This window comes from Odocoileus virginianus, chromosome 28 (genome assembly GCF_023699985.2).
Source record: "Odocoileus virginianus isolate 20LAN1187 ecotype Illinois chromosome 28, Ovbor_1.2, whole genome shotgun sequence".
NCBI classification, from domain to species: Eukaryota; Metazoa; Chordata; class Mammalia; order Artiodactyla; family Cervidae; genus Odocoileus; species Odocoileus virginianus.
This window is the reverse complement of record NC_069701.1, coordinates 36,840,024-36,852,494: the sequence shown is the minus strand read 5'-3', so window position 1 is coordinate 36,852,494 and position 12,471 is coordinate 36,840,024. Positions and strand designations below refer to the sequence as shown.

General features: G+C 53.6%; 1 protein-coding gene across 30 annotated transcripts in view; it reads left to right on the top strand.

The window, feature by feature from the left end:
• Window positions 1–12,471, top strand: part of NRXN2 (neurexin 2) — a 108,756-nt gene that overhangs the window by 16,052 nt on the left and 80,233 nt on the right. For 27 of the 30 annotated variants that reach the window (XM_070457587.1, XM_070457588.1, XM_070457590.1 and 24 more), the window contains exons 3-4: window positions 6,605–6,622; window positions 11,522–11,551. In XM_070457587.1, coding sequence (XP_070313688.1) covers window positions 6,605–6,622; window positions 11,522–11,551 — 48 coding nt within the window. The remainder of the gene's footprint in view (window positions 1–6,604; window positions 6,623–11,521; window positions 11,552–12,471) is intronic. The other 3 variants (XM_070457580.1, XM_070457571.1, XM_070457570.1) reach the window with 1 other exon arrangement.

Here is a 12,471-nt window from a genome sequence, read left to right as displayed (position 1 = left end):
GGGAGAAGGAGGGAAAACAGCGGCCGCAGACACTGGGAGGGAGCAGTTAGAACAGAAAGGGAATCGGATCACACAGTCAAGGGAGGAGAGAGCAGGACCTCACAGCTAGTGGGCGTCTGCTGGGTGTGTTGAAGGCATGACCGCCCCGTGAGATTAAGAGCTGGGATCTGAACCTGAGCTGACTCCGGGGGCTCCCACCTTCTCCACGCTGCCTCTGAAAAGGAGAGGCGATCAGTCAGCTGTGTCGTGGACCTGCGTTTGGTTTATTGGATGACCTGCGTTTAGTTTATTGGAGGTGCTTCGGGACGGTGTTTCATCCGAAACCAGTAACCACCCCGGATTCCTTGGGCTACAGCTTCATCTTTCAGCCAGTGTGTGATGAGGGTGTTCCCGTCTTTGCTGGCCGGCTGTTCTACCACTGAGAGAGGGCAGTGAAAATCGATCAGTAAACTCTCAGCCTTCCGGAGCCCTCGGGGAGGAACTCATCCTGAAAAGGGGGCATTATCCCATTAAAATACGCAACTCACCACCATTTACAACATTTCAGATGGAAATCTTTAAAAAGTATGTTGCACACCTCCCTGCCTGCCCAAGCACATTTGGAAGGTGACTTAGCCTTTTCCGGATGACTCAGGCTGTCGTGATTCCCCTCAGGTATTGCACCGGCCTGTCACTCAGTGCTGCCTTTGTTGAGGTCTGTCCCTGCCTGAAATGATGCCAGACTGCTGTACTTTTGTGTTCTTACGTTGGCTTTTTCTAGTTTTTCCACCTCCGCCCTTTGGAGGAGTTGTCAGGTAGCAACCTCCCTCTCTCTCTGTTTGTGAACTTGGAAATCAGCATCCCCAGCATGTTAGAATTGTGTGCCACTAACAGAGAGCGGATTCTGGGTTGGGTGTGAGAGGCTCCCCTATGAGAAAATAACAGTTTTTAATGTATAACTGTTATCATGTCAGTTGTGGCTGCTCAGCACTGTTTCTTTTCTTCGGTTCTGGTCTTCATCACTGTCCTTGATAATGAATCTGCCGGAATCCTGAATTCATGTTAGCCAAGACAATACCATTTATGCCCTCTGGGGAGGCAGTCAAGACCTGCGTGTATGAAAGTTGAGTAAATGAGGTCACATATGTGGAATCACTCTGTCAGCTCTAGCATCTAATAACCTGTGGTCCTGACAGCTTCTGCTTTTGAAGACAGCTCCAGGCAGAAAGCGATGGACAGCTGAGAGAGCTGGGTGGGGAGCGACTGCTGTAAGATCCCAGAGATGAGGTAGGTGTTCCCAAGGAGAGCCTCCTAGGGTGGAATGGTTAAGAGCATGAGCTGCTGGGCTTAATCTCGGGTTTGCTAACTGCTGGCTGTGTGAACCTGGACAAGTTGCTGAATCGCATTGTTTTTCTTTGTCCTACTCTGTGAAATGGAGGTCATGTGTTGTTGTGAGGACTAAATAAGTGAATACATGGAAATATGATATCACTGACTCAATGGACATGAGTTTGAACAAACTCCAGTAGATGGTGAAGGACAGGGGAGCCTGACATGCTGCAGTCCATGGGGTCGCAGAGTCAGACACAACTTAGCAAGTGAACAACAACAAATGGAAACCCTCAGGTCTTCCTTGGTGGCTCAGATGGTAAAGAATTTGCCTGTAATTTGGGAGACCAGGGTTTAGTCCCTGGCTCTGGAAGATCCCCTGGAGAAAGGAATGGCTACCCACTCTGGTATTCTTGCCTGGAAAATTCCATTGACAGAGGAGCCTGGCGGGCTACAATCCATGGAGTTGCAAAGACTTGAACATGACTGATCGATTAACACTTTCACTTTATGATGTGCCGGGCACTATTCTAAGTGATCAAGAAATGCTACTAAAAAAAAAAAAAAAAAACACAAAAAAGAAATGCTACTATGATTATTAACCCTCATGATCAGAGAAGGCTTTAAGAAGGAGGTAGAACTTGGCTAGATCTTGAAGGATGGCTGAGTGAGATTTGTGGAGGTAAAGGAAAGGCTAGGGCTTTACCCCCAGGAAAATGGCCTAAGTGCAGAGTCTAGAGGATGTGAGTTGAGTGTATCAGACCAAGATGGTTGTGCTTTATTATTATTTTTTTTAAGCTACTTATTTATTTGGCTGTGCTGGGTCTTAGTTGCAGCATGTGGGATCTAGATCCCTGTGTAGGGATGGAACCCAGGCATTGGAAGTGCAGCATCTTAGGTGCTGGCTGGGCCACCAGGGAAGTCCTTGGTGTGCTTTATGGGAAATAAGATTGGAACTGCAGATTAAAACCAGCTTCTAGAAATCTTGACTTGCTGGCCCAGAATGCAGCCCATCAGAACTTTTAAAGCCAGATTTTAAAGACAGATTTGGTTCCGATTTTGATTCTGCCCCTCTGCCCAGCAGTGTGACCTTGGGCAAGTTTCTTCCATTTTCCGAGCCTTGGTCTCCCCACCTCTCTGAGGGAGTAATAGTATCTATTGACGAAGTATTAACAGTAGGGAAATGGTGTACGGAAAGAGTCAGGCTCACTCAAAGTGCTGGGTAAGTGAGGAGTGTTCACTTTTAACTTTTTATTCATTCAACAAACACAGGCCTGCCTTTTTCTGAGCCAGGAACTGTGTGAGCAGCTGGATACACAGAGATGAATGAGACATTGTCCTTGCTCTTGGAGATCTCACAGTCCAGCCAGGAAGCAGACATGGAAACACAATCGCAATAGAGATCCGATAAGTGAAATAACAACCCAAGGTACATCTTGGGAACTGGCACAAAAGAGGGATGGCTAGGAGATCAGCTCAGAACACAGACCCACATAGACTGACCTAGTCTGAAAGCAGGAGTCGACTTCTCAGGCAGCCGAGGGGATAGTATGTATAGACACATGGCATATTAGGGAAATGGGGTGTGGCTGGAGCCTGGATTGTTGCAAGGAGGGGAGGTTGGAGGGAGGCATGGTAAAATCTCGAATGGGCTTTCTCAAGAAAATTGGACTGGGACTTCCCTGGTGGTCCAGTGGCTAAGACTCTGCCCTCCCAACATAGGTAGCTGGGGTTTGATCCCTGGTCAGGGAAATAGATCCCACATGCCACAACTAAGAGCTTGTGTGATGCAACTAAAGATCTGGCATGCTGCCACAAAGGTTCTGCACAAAATTCTTGCATGCCGCAACTGAGACCCAGCATAGCCCCCCCAGAAACAACCCAAAGTAAAACAATAAAAGACTGGACTTGGACTTCCCTGGTGGTCCAGAGGTTAAGAATCCACCTTGCAATGCAGGGGATGCAGATTCAATCCCTGGTCCGGGAAGATCCCACATGCCATGGAGCAACTAAGACCATCTGCCACGACTATTGAGCCTGAGAGCCTGGAGCCCGTGCTCCAAACAAGAGAAACCACTGCAGTGAGAAGCCTGCTCACTGCAACAAAGAGTAGCCCTCCCTGCAATGAAGACTAGCCCCTGCCACGACTAGAGAAAGCCTGGGAGCAGCAACGAAGACCCAGTGCAGCCAAAAAAAAAAGATTGGACTTGATCTTGTAGGTCCTGGGAAACCTTAAAGAGTTCTAAGCAGGGTCATGACTTGGTTGGACCACTTTGGTGGTGCTTGGACTGAATTATAGTGTAAAAAGACTGCCGTGGGGGGGATCGTTTAGGAGTGTTCTGATAAGAGGGTCTGGGGAGGGTTTGGCCTTGGGCTGTGCTGATGGTGATCAAGGGATGGAAAGGGTTTCAAGGAGTTGAGCTGAGCTTTTAGTTTTAGAAGCTGAAATTGATAGGACCTGGTGATTGGTATAGAAAAAAAAAAGATCAAGGCTGCTTTCTGGGTGCCTGATCTAATCAGAGAAGGCTGGCAGGAGGAGAGGGCCATCGTGGACAGGAGGACACTCAGCCCGTGATCCACTAGAGTCACGCTTCTCTGAAGGCAGGTCAGGAGCACAGAAGAGGTTTGTACCTGAGCCACTGAGAAGTTCTGCCCATGTGCATGTGTGTGTGCATGTGTATTGATCACGATGGTACTTAGTCAGATGTATCTGGTATCTGTACCAAGAGAACCAGGCTGGGTTTGGACAGGGCTACCAATCAGCAGGAGACTAAGGCAGGAACCCGGGTCAGGGGTGAGTGTGGGGGCTCTGATGACCAAGGAGTGCAGTGGGCAAAGACAGAGGTGATTTTGTGCTCCTGGGCAAGTGTCCTTTTCTGTGCAAAGCAGGGAGGTAACATACCAAGCTTGTGAGGGTTGCCCGGAAGCTGGTGTGCGGTGGCATACAATGTGTGATGGACTCATGGCATCTCTGGAGCCCGGCAGAGTGTGGGGCATATACTCCATAAGAAGTGTTGGTTGAGGCACTTTCCTGGCATCCCAGTGGTTAAGACCCTGTGCTTCCAGTGCAGGGTACATGGGTTCAATCCCTGGTCTGGGAACTAGGATCTCATGCCACTCAGTGCAGCCAAAAAATAAAATTAAAAAAAAGAAGCATTTGTTGAAAGCAGTGCCTTTGTTGAAGGCAGGGAAATGGGCACTTTGTTGCAGAGGGTGGAGATGTCAAGTGTGGCTTGAGCGGGGCTGAATGTCAGGAATTGAGTGATTGCTGAGTGCACGGCTGTGGGTGCAGGACTGGCTCACAGGGAAAAAGCCAGGGCTGCAAATACAGTTTTGGGGGTCTCTCAGCCATGAAAGTGAGCTCTCACAGAGGAGGGCAGGAGAAGAGAGCGGAGTGTGGAGGGCACAGGGCTGAGCCTGGAGGGGCCCATGATGGCAGGTGAGTGGCACAGGTGAATCAGGAGAAAGCGAAGTGTAGCCAAGAAGGAGAGGCCAATGAGTCCCCAGGTGCCTCGCTAGGAAGCCAGGAGACAGGGGACTCGTGCAGGCAGCAAACTATACTTGGTCATTTGACCTTCTTGAGTGTAGCATGACCCAGATTTGTGGCAGGCGGGAATAGAGTTTGCATTCCCTGCCATGTTGGATTATTCAGAAACATTGAGCCTGCTCGTTTGTGCAGGAGCTAGAGAGATGAGTGTGCTGACTGGCCAGGGCCTCAGCACATGGGGGCTGAAGTGATCCCTGAGACACAGGGACGCTCATGAGAGCCCAAGGGTTTTCCCGGGGGCCCCTTCCTAGCCAGCTCCCCTCCCCGCCATAAATGTCATGTGATTCAGTTTATTTAAGCAAATCATTGTATGCATGGCTGTTGGGGGATGCGACTGCCAGGTAAAAGAAGTCCTATGTTGTAGAGAAGTGTGTGTGTAACACATGTGGATACGTACAGGCTTGTGTGTGTGGGTTTAGAAAATGGGAGATGATAGATCATAGATGAAAAAGGGAGCTGTGTTCCTCACGGGGGTGGGGTGGGGTGGGGTGGGGTGGGTCTCCAGCCCCTGGAGGGAGTCGGGGGTGATGTGCTGTGTGCAGCTCACATTATGTATTAGATCACAGCGCGGGTATTGATTCTGCATGGAGCCTGTGTGTGTACTGTGGGGGTGGGTAGAAGATGTGACAAATGACAGTGAGTGCTTCTGGAGTTTACCTAACCCCCTGAGAGCGGATGAGACAATAACACAAAGTGAGGTTGGAGGTAGGAGATGGTGTGTGCACGCGGGCATGAGTGTGTCCTGAACAGCTGTTTGCCTATGCACGTATGTACCCTGGGGTCCACTTATGCGTGTGTGTGTGTGTGTGTGTGTGTGAGCTTAGCCTGCTCGAGCTTAGTTGAAGGAATCGCCTCTCGGCTCCCTCCCTCCCTTCCTTCTTCTTGCCCTAGGAGGTGAGCCCCAAGGACAGGCTCAGGCAGGCCCCTAAGCAGTGCCGGCTGACTGCCCAAAGGCTGTGGCATGCCAGAGGGGTGGGCTCAGTCTGGCCCCCCGAATTTTGACCCCCTTCTACCATTGAAGTAGCCCATCCAACCTGGGGGCACTTTGCCTCACCCAGCTGTTGAAAAGTCATTTATCTCAGAATCACAGAACCAGAGCCAGAAGGGGCCTCAGAGGAGCTCTAGTCCACCCATCTCCACCCTGGAGAGGTACTGGGGGCTCAGAGAGGCTGAGTGACTGGGATGGGCGTCATGCAGCACTTTGAGACAGACAAAAGGTGGTGATGGGGAGCACAGTTGGGTCTGAGTGTGCAAAGGCCTCAGGTGTGAGTTGTGTGAGAGATTATGCATGTCTCTGCATCACTAAGTGCCTATGTGTGTCACTGTGTCAGTGAGGGTGAGCCCTGCGTGAGCGTGTCCCCGTCTGTCTCCGAGACGCGGTGGAGTGCTAGGAGGAGCGTGCTGGGGGAGGCTGGGCACCTCACTGCTGCTCCTGGCCTGGCCTCCGATTCCTGAATTGTTGCCTCCCTGTCCTGGGCCTCAGTTTCCTGAAATGTGACTTAGGCTCAGGTCCCCTTGGGCTGTGTGACCCTATGCGTGAGGTGCCAACTCAGGGAATAGCTTGGTCTCTGTCTCGTCCCCCAGGGGCCTTCCAGGTTGGGTGACTTGTGTCCAGGCCTGGGAAGGCTAGATGACCTTGAACCCACCTCCCATCACTCCGTTTGGAGCCCTGTCCTTCTTACCCTCATTAACGGCCCTCTTTTTCTCTCTCTCTTTGCCTTCCCCTTCCTGAACCTCGCTGGCCTACAGAGGAGCACCCCATGGAAGGTGAGTGATACCTCTCGGTCATTGGGAGTGGTGGATCAATTGCTGGGGGTCCTGGAGGTTCCCTCCCCTGCCTGTGTGGGGGGCCTCAGGGAAGGATGTCTGGTTGTCCTTTTGGCTGCCTTGGCCCCGCCTCTCACCTGTTCCCTCTTTCTGGTCTGCTGGGGAGAGCTGCCTGGCAGGGCCAGTCCTTCCACGGCCTGTCCTCAGTACTTCTGCCCACCGGCCTGTCTTCCGCCCTGGGAGGAGACCAGATGGGGAGTGGAGCTGGAGGGGTGGGCTGAAGAGTCACACGTGTCCAGAAATGACTGAGAAGATATGTTTTTGCTCAGCCCAGGGGAGGAAGCGTAGAAGGGCCATACTTCCAGGGCCTCGGGGTGGTGCTCGGGTAGAATTTGCTCCAGGGTCTGAAGAGTGCAGGCCATGGGTGGGGAGTTGGGTCCCTGGGTCAGGGGGTGTGGGCTGGGTGGCCGTTTCTCCTCTCTGACGCACTTGCAGTCCCCTGTCCCCCGGGCTGGCATGAGTAGGTAGGGTGGTCTGCTTCTTCCTTCAGCCCAGGCCCAGGAAAGGGCACGGAGCGTGCCTCGCTTCAGGGTCTCTGTCCATTCTTTCCCTGTCTTCTGCTTCATTTGCCTTTTCTCTCTTTCTGGTTTTTGTCTCTGCCTCTCTTTTTCTCCAGGGCCTTGTTCCTGGACTTCTTTCTTTGTTTCTGTCCTTCCCCGGGCTCCCTCTGGGTTCCTGTCATTCTCTGAACCTTCTCCTCTCACTGTGCTTTTCCATGTTTCTTTTTCTTCTTTGGGTGGACCAGATCAGGGAGAAAAGACTGGGTTGGATGGCCCAGGCTTGAAGGCAGGGCTGCAGTAGAGCTCACGTGGCCCCCACAGGAGGGCTGGCAGTGGGCTGGGAGGGAGAGAGGATCCCGGTCACCAAACCTGTCCCATACTTTCTTCCTGGAGCAGCGGGAGTGGGAAGCATGTGGGCAGCCCACCCTGCCCTGGATGCGGGAGACTGGGGCAGAAAGAAGGCAAGGGGGCCTTGGCTGAGTGTGGGGCTGGAATCCACTTTCCCTCGTGATGTCCACGTTTGGCTTGTCTCTCTCCCTGATGTCCCTTCTCCTTGAGTGTCCTCAGGTCCCCTGATCCCTGTAGGCAGGCACCCATGTGTGCATGCGTGTGTGTATGTGAACCTGTGTGCCCATGTGTTCATGCAGCTCTGTTATATCTGTGTGCACGTCTGTACATGTACACTTGTGTACGCATCTGAGTGTGTGCGGAGCTGTGTGCCCCTCCAGCGTCCTGTCTGTGTGGCCCATGTCTCTGGAACCTCTGTAGAAGTGTCTGCATCTGTGTCTGCATCTGTCCTGTCTGGGTCTACCTCTCCCTGCGTCAGTGTTTACCTGTGTGTGTGTGTGTGTGAGAGAGAGAGAGAGAGTGTGTGTTTGCATGGACACAGCCTTCTGAGGGCTGGAGATAAGATTTAGTGCTGATGTGACTTTTACTTGCTCTTGATGTCATGTCTCCTCCGGAACAAAGGGAGAGAGGCAAGAGGAAGAGGGGGAAAGGGTGGAGGAGAGAGCCTGTGGGGAGGGGGCAGATAGACCAGAGGAAGGAGGGGAGGCTAGCAGAGGCAGGAAGAGGAAGGAGGCAGCGCAGGGAGGGGCAGAAAGGGGGGAAGCGGGCGAGGGAACAGCCAGGCCAGGAGAAGAAGCCGGAGGGCTGGTTGGGGAGGAGCAGTGGCCTGGAACTGAAGGGGGGAAAATAGGGACCAGTTCTCCAAACAAGTAGACTAGAGGGACGAGAGAGAAGCTGGGTTGTGGGGACAGTGGGGACTGAGCCGTCTCTTGGGGACACCATGGTGGCCTGCTGGTCTGGATGAGGCCTTGCGTGCTCCTGCATGTCAGTGGTTGGGCAGGGGTGTGTGTCTGTGGCTCTGTGTGTGTATGTATTATGTGTGTGTGTGTGCGTGTACACACGCAGGGATGTGATGCCTCTGTGTCTCTGTGATGTGGCTGCTTGTGTGTCTTCCAGTCTTGTCCCTGTAGCCCTCTTTCTTCTTTCGATGCTGGTCCTCCCTGGGGTTCTGGTAGGAGAGTGACGGGGTGAGACTGAGGGTGGGGCAGTAGGTCTGGCAGGTGGTGGCGTCATGGGGGGGGACTGGGGGACTCCTCGGTGGCGCTATATTCTAGACTCTGCAGGTCCCCCTTCAGATTTCTGAGTCGTCCGTGCCTTCACCCCCTTTTCCGGCCCTTGGACACTGTGACTCAGGCCTAGCTTTCTCCCAGGAACCCAGCCATCCTGCTCCCCAGGCTCCTGTCAAGTATCTCCTTTTGGGGATCCTGGTAACCCTGCCTCCTTTCCCTCTAGCCTTTTGGAGCAGGGAGAGGAGACCCAGAAGCAGCCAGACAAAGTGCCCTAGGAAAGGACCCTTAGTAATGCCATCCGTCACTGCCGGCTCTTCTTCAGGGGCAGGCGGAGGGGTTGATGCCACAGGTGGAAGCAGGGAGGGGTGTAAGGAGAAGGGCCAGGGCCTGGGGAGAGCAGAGAATGCAGGCCGGGTGGGGAGGCAGGCTTTAGGGAGGGCACCCTCGGGCCAGGCTGGGCTGAGCTGCGGGTAGATGGGCAGACAACGGGGCAGGGAACCGGCCTCCCCTTCCCCAAGATGGCTGGTGCTGTCACGCCTGAGGGAGCTGAGCAGCTGGTTGCCGTGGTGACAGAGGAGAGTGCCGCATGCTAATGAGGCTGGCGGGGAGCCGGGCAGTGCAAGGGTCTGTGAGGCGGAGAAGCCACTGCCCCCAGCAGTAGTGCAGGCCTGTGGGGACAGAAGCAGGGTTCACAGGGCACTCAGCTCTTGGGCCTGCAAGAGCTGGATGAGGGTCTAGGGCCCCGGGTCTGGGTTCTGCATGTAGGGGGTTTGGAAGAAGATGGTAGTTTGGGGGAAACAGTGGTGGGGGCATTCGGAGCAAGGAGTGAGACTCGGTCCAAATATTTGGGTTCCCTCCAGTTTTTGTGGATGAAACCTGTGTCTCCCCAGGAACTCTTCTGTCTGGAGGCAGCCCTCAGCAGCTGTGCTCTCCCCCAGCTGGCCTCAGACCCAGAGGTGGGGAGACACCCATGCGCCTGAGACTAGAGGCGGGCAGCAGGAACCATTCGCCCATCTTCCGCAGGGCCCAGGCTCTTGGCCCTCGGCCGTGCCCTTCTGGCCTTTTTGCTATTTTTCTTTTTGGAACCCAGGCATCCTAACCCTCAGCCTTGCCCCAGAGACAGCTGTCCTGGTCCTGCCTTTCTGCCTCCAGGGCTCACATCTTATGATCCCAGCCCCCAGGATGGTTTCTAAGGGCGATGCGGTGCTGCAGGGCCATTCCTTCCCCACTCTCTCTTGGCCAAATCCGGCAGGTGCAGGGATGGGGAGGTGAGGGCGGAGGTTGGTGGGGCTGAATGGTTGTCTGGGAGAGCCCTGGGGTCTCAGCTCAGCTGTGGGACCTGGTGCTGCTAGCCTCTCTGGAGGGGAGTTTTCCTTGACTGGTGCCTTTCAGGGACTGGGGTACTGGTCGAGTGGGCCAGAATCTCTCCCCCCGAGGCTGAGGGGTCCCCCAAATCAGAGCTGACAAGGCTCTCTCAAGGGACCAAGGCGACTCTGAAAAAAATCCCAACCAATCTTGCTCTCAGTCTTGGATGTAGGGCTGGTGTTTCCCATTTCCAAAATTCAGTTTTTGGGTCCCCTCAGAGGGGACCTGGCTGGAGAAAGAGGATCCATAGAATAGGTTTTTGTTTTTTTTCATAAAATAGTTTTGAATGAGGTGTGTTGACCTCTCAGGGAGCTCCCTCCCGGGGGTCTTGGCTATCCTCTTTTGTCTTTGCTGTCCAAGGGTGCTGGCCTAGCCTCCCAGGCCTCCCCATGGAAGGTCCCAGACCCCCATTCTTTATTTAATTTTTTGGCCACGCCCCAGGGCATGTGGGATTTTAGTTTCCCGACTACCTGGGGCCTCCTGCAGCAGAAGTGTGGCGTTTTAGCCACTGGACCACCAAAGAAGTCCCAAGACCCCCTTCCTGATCCAGCATGCCCTTAGATTCTGCTTCCTCCTACCTGCTGCTGCTGTCTGTCCTCCTGAGCCCCAGTGTTCTCGCAGAACCTGGGTGTCAAGGTACCTGCTACCCATTCCGAGGCTTTGGAGGGTGCAGCTTGGGGGATGGGGCCCGGATAGAGGCTTTTCCACCGCCCCCTTTGGTGGGAGAGGCTGTCCAGGCCCAGGCTCCTCATGCCTCAGTCCTCTCGTCTCTGCCAGGCTCGTTGGATGGGGTGGAGGGTGGAGATCCCGCTTGCCAGCTCAATCCCATGCTAACAGGACACTCTCTCTCTCTCCAGGTGGCTTTGATTTTTGTGTCGTGTTTTATTTTCTCCTTCATCCGAATCGTTTTTCTCGTTGACTGTTTTTTTTTCTCTCCGCCTTCCGGAAGAAAAAAAAAAAAGAAAAAAAGAAAAAGGAAAAAGCAGTCCTCCCAGCCTCATGCTTCTCCTCCTTTTCCTTTTTTTTTTCGGCAAGAAGAAAAAAAAAGAAACCAAACTCTCCTCTCCCGTGCAGTAACTCCCTGCCCCCTCCTCCCTCTGGTTCTGCCTGTACCCCCTCCCCCTCTCCGGCGCCCCCTTCTCTCTCTCTCTCTCCCCCTCTCGTGCCCTCCACCTTCTGTTTCGGCATCGGGGCCCCTTCCCTCAGCTCTGGGCTGGGGGCTTTCCCCCGATGTCTGTCACAAGTTAAAAGGGTTTTTAAATTGTGGCAGCAAAAGCTTTTTTCTCCCCTCTGGCTGATTTTGATGACTCGTGTTTTCTTTGTTTCTTTCCCTTTTTCTTTCTTTTTTCTTCTTTTTTTTTTCTCCTCTATTTCTTTCTCTCCTTTCCCTTTCCAAGGTCCGGCTCACCTGACGTTAAACAGCGAAGGTATGGTTTGAAATTCTGGTTTGGTTTGGATTGGATGGCCCCCAACCTGCGCCTGGATTTTTCTGGCCCCGCCCCCTCCCCACCCCCTTCCCCCTCCTCCACCTGCCCCGCCTCCTTCCTGCCTTCCTACCCCCTTCCTCTGCCATATCTTTATTTTACTGGGTGCTGGGGCGGGGGTTGGGGGGCTGGTCCTGGTGTGTGCTCTCCCCTCCCCTAACTCCCCCGACTCACTCCATCCGCCCTCATCCCACCTTGGTTTCTGACATCAAGAGATGTTTGAACTCCTGCCGTTGTCTCCAGTCACCTTTTTTGCGTTTTCCTGATAGTGTATCTTGCTTTTTTTTTTTCTTTCTCATGGTGGTGTTTTATTTCCTTCCACTCATTCTGATCATTCTTTCTCTTCTGTGAACCCAAATACAAAGAGAAAAGCATGGGCTGGAGGAAGAGGATTTTAGGCAGCCTCATTCCCCTCACCCTGCTGCTGTGGGATGCCCGCTTTCCACAGCTCCCCCCTGCCGCCCCACCCCGGCCCATACACCCTCGCCCGGTGACTTGAGGATGTCTCCTGACCCTGTTTGACAGATGAGGACATTTAAGCCCAGAGAGATGAAGTGACTCGCTAGTGATTACACAGCCTTTAATTGGTGGTACCGTTGGGACTGCTCAGCTATTTTTAGCCTCCCTTCGACCAAATCCTTACTGTCTTTAAAAGCCCTGGTGTTCGGCAAACCTGGAGACAGAGCCCAGGCATCCTGACCACCATCCCGCAGCTCTGACCTTCCTGTCACTGACCCCCTTCCAGACCCTCAGGCACTGCTCCCGTGCCCAGGGTGGTCCTCTGTTGGGGCTCACCTTCCAGAGAGATGGGGTGAGAGTCTTAGCCTGTAGGCAGGAGAGGCCTACAGGATGCAGGCTGGGCT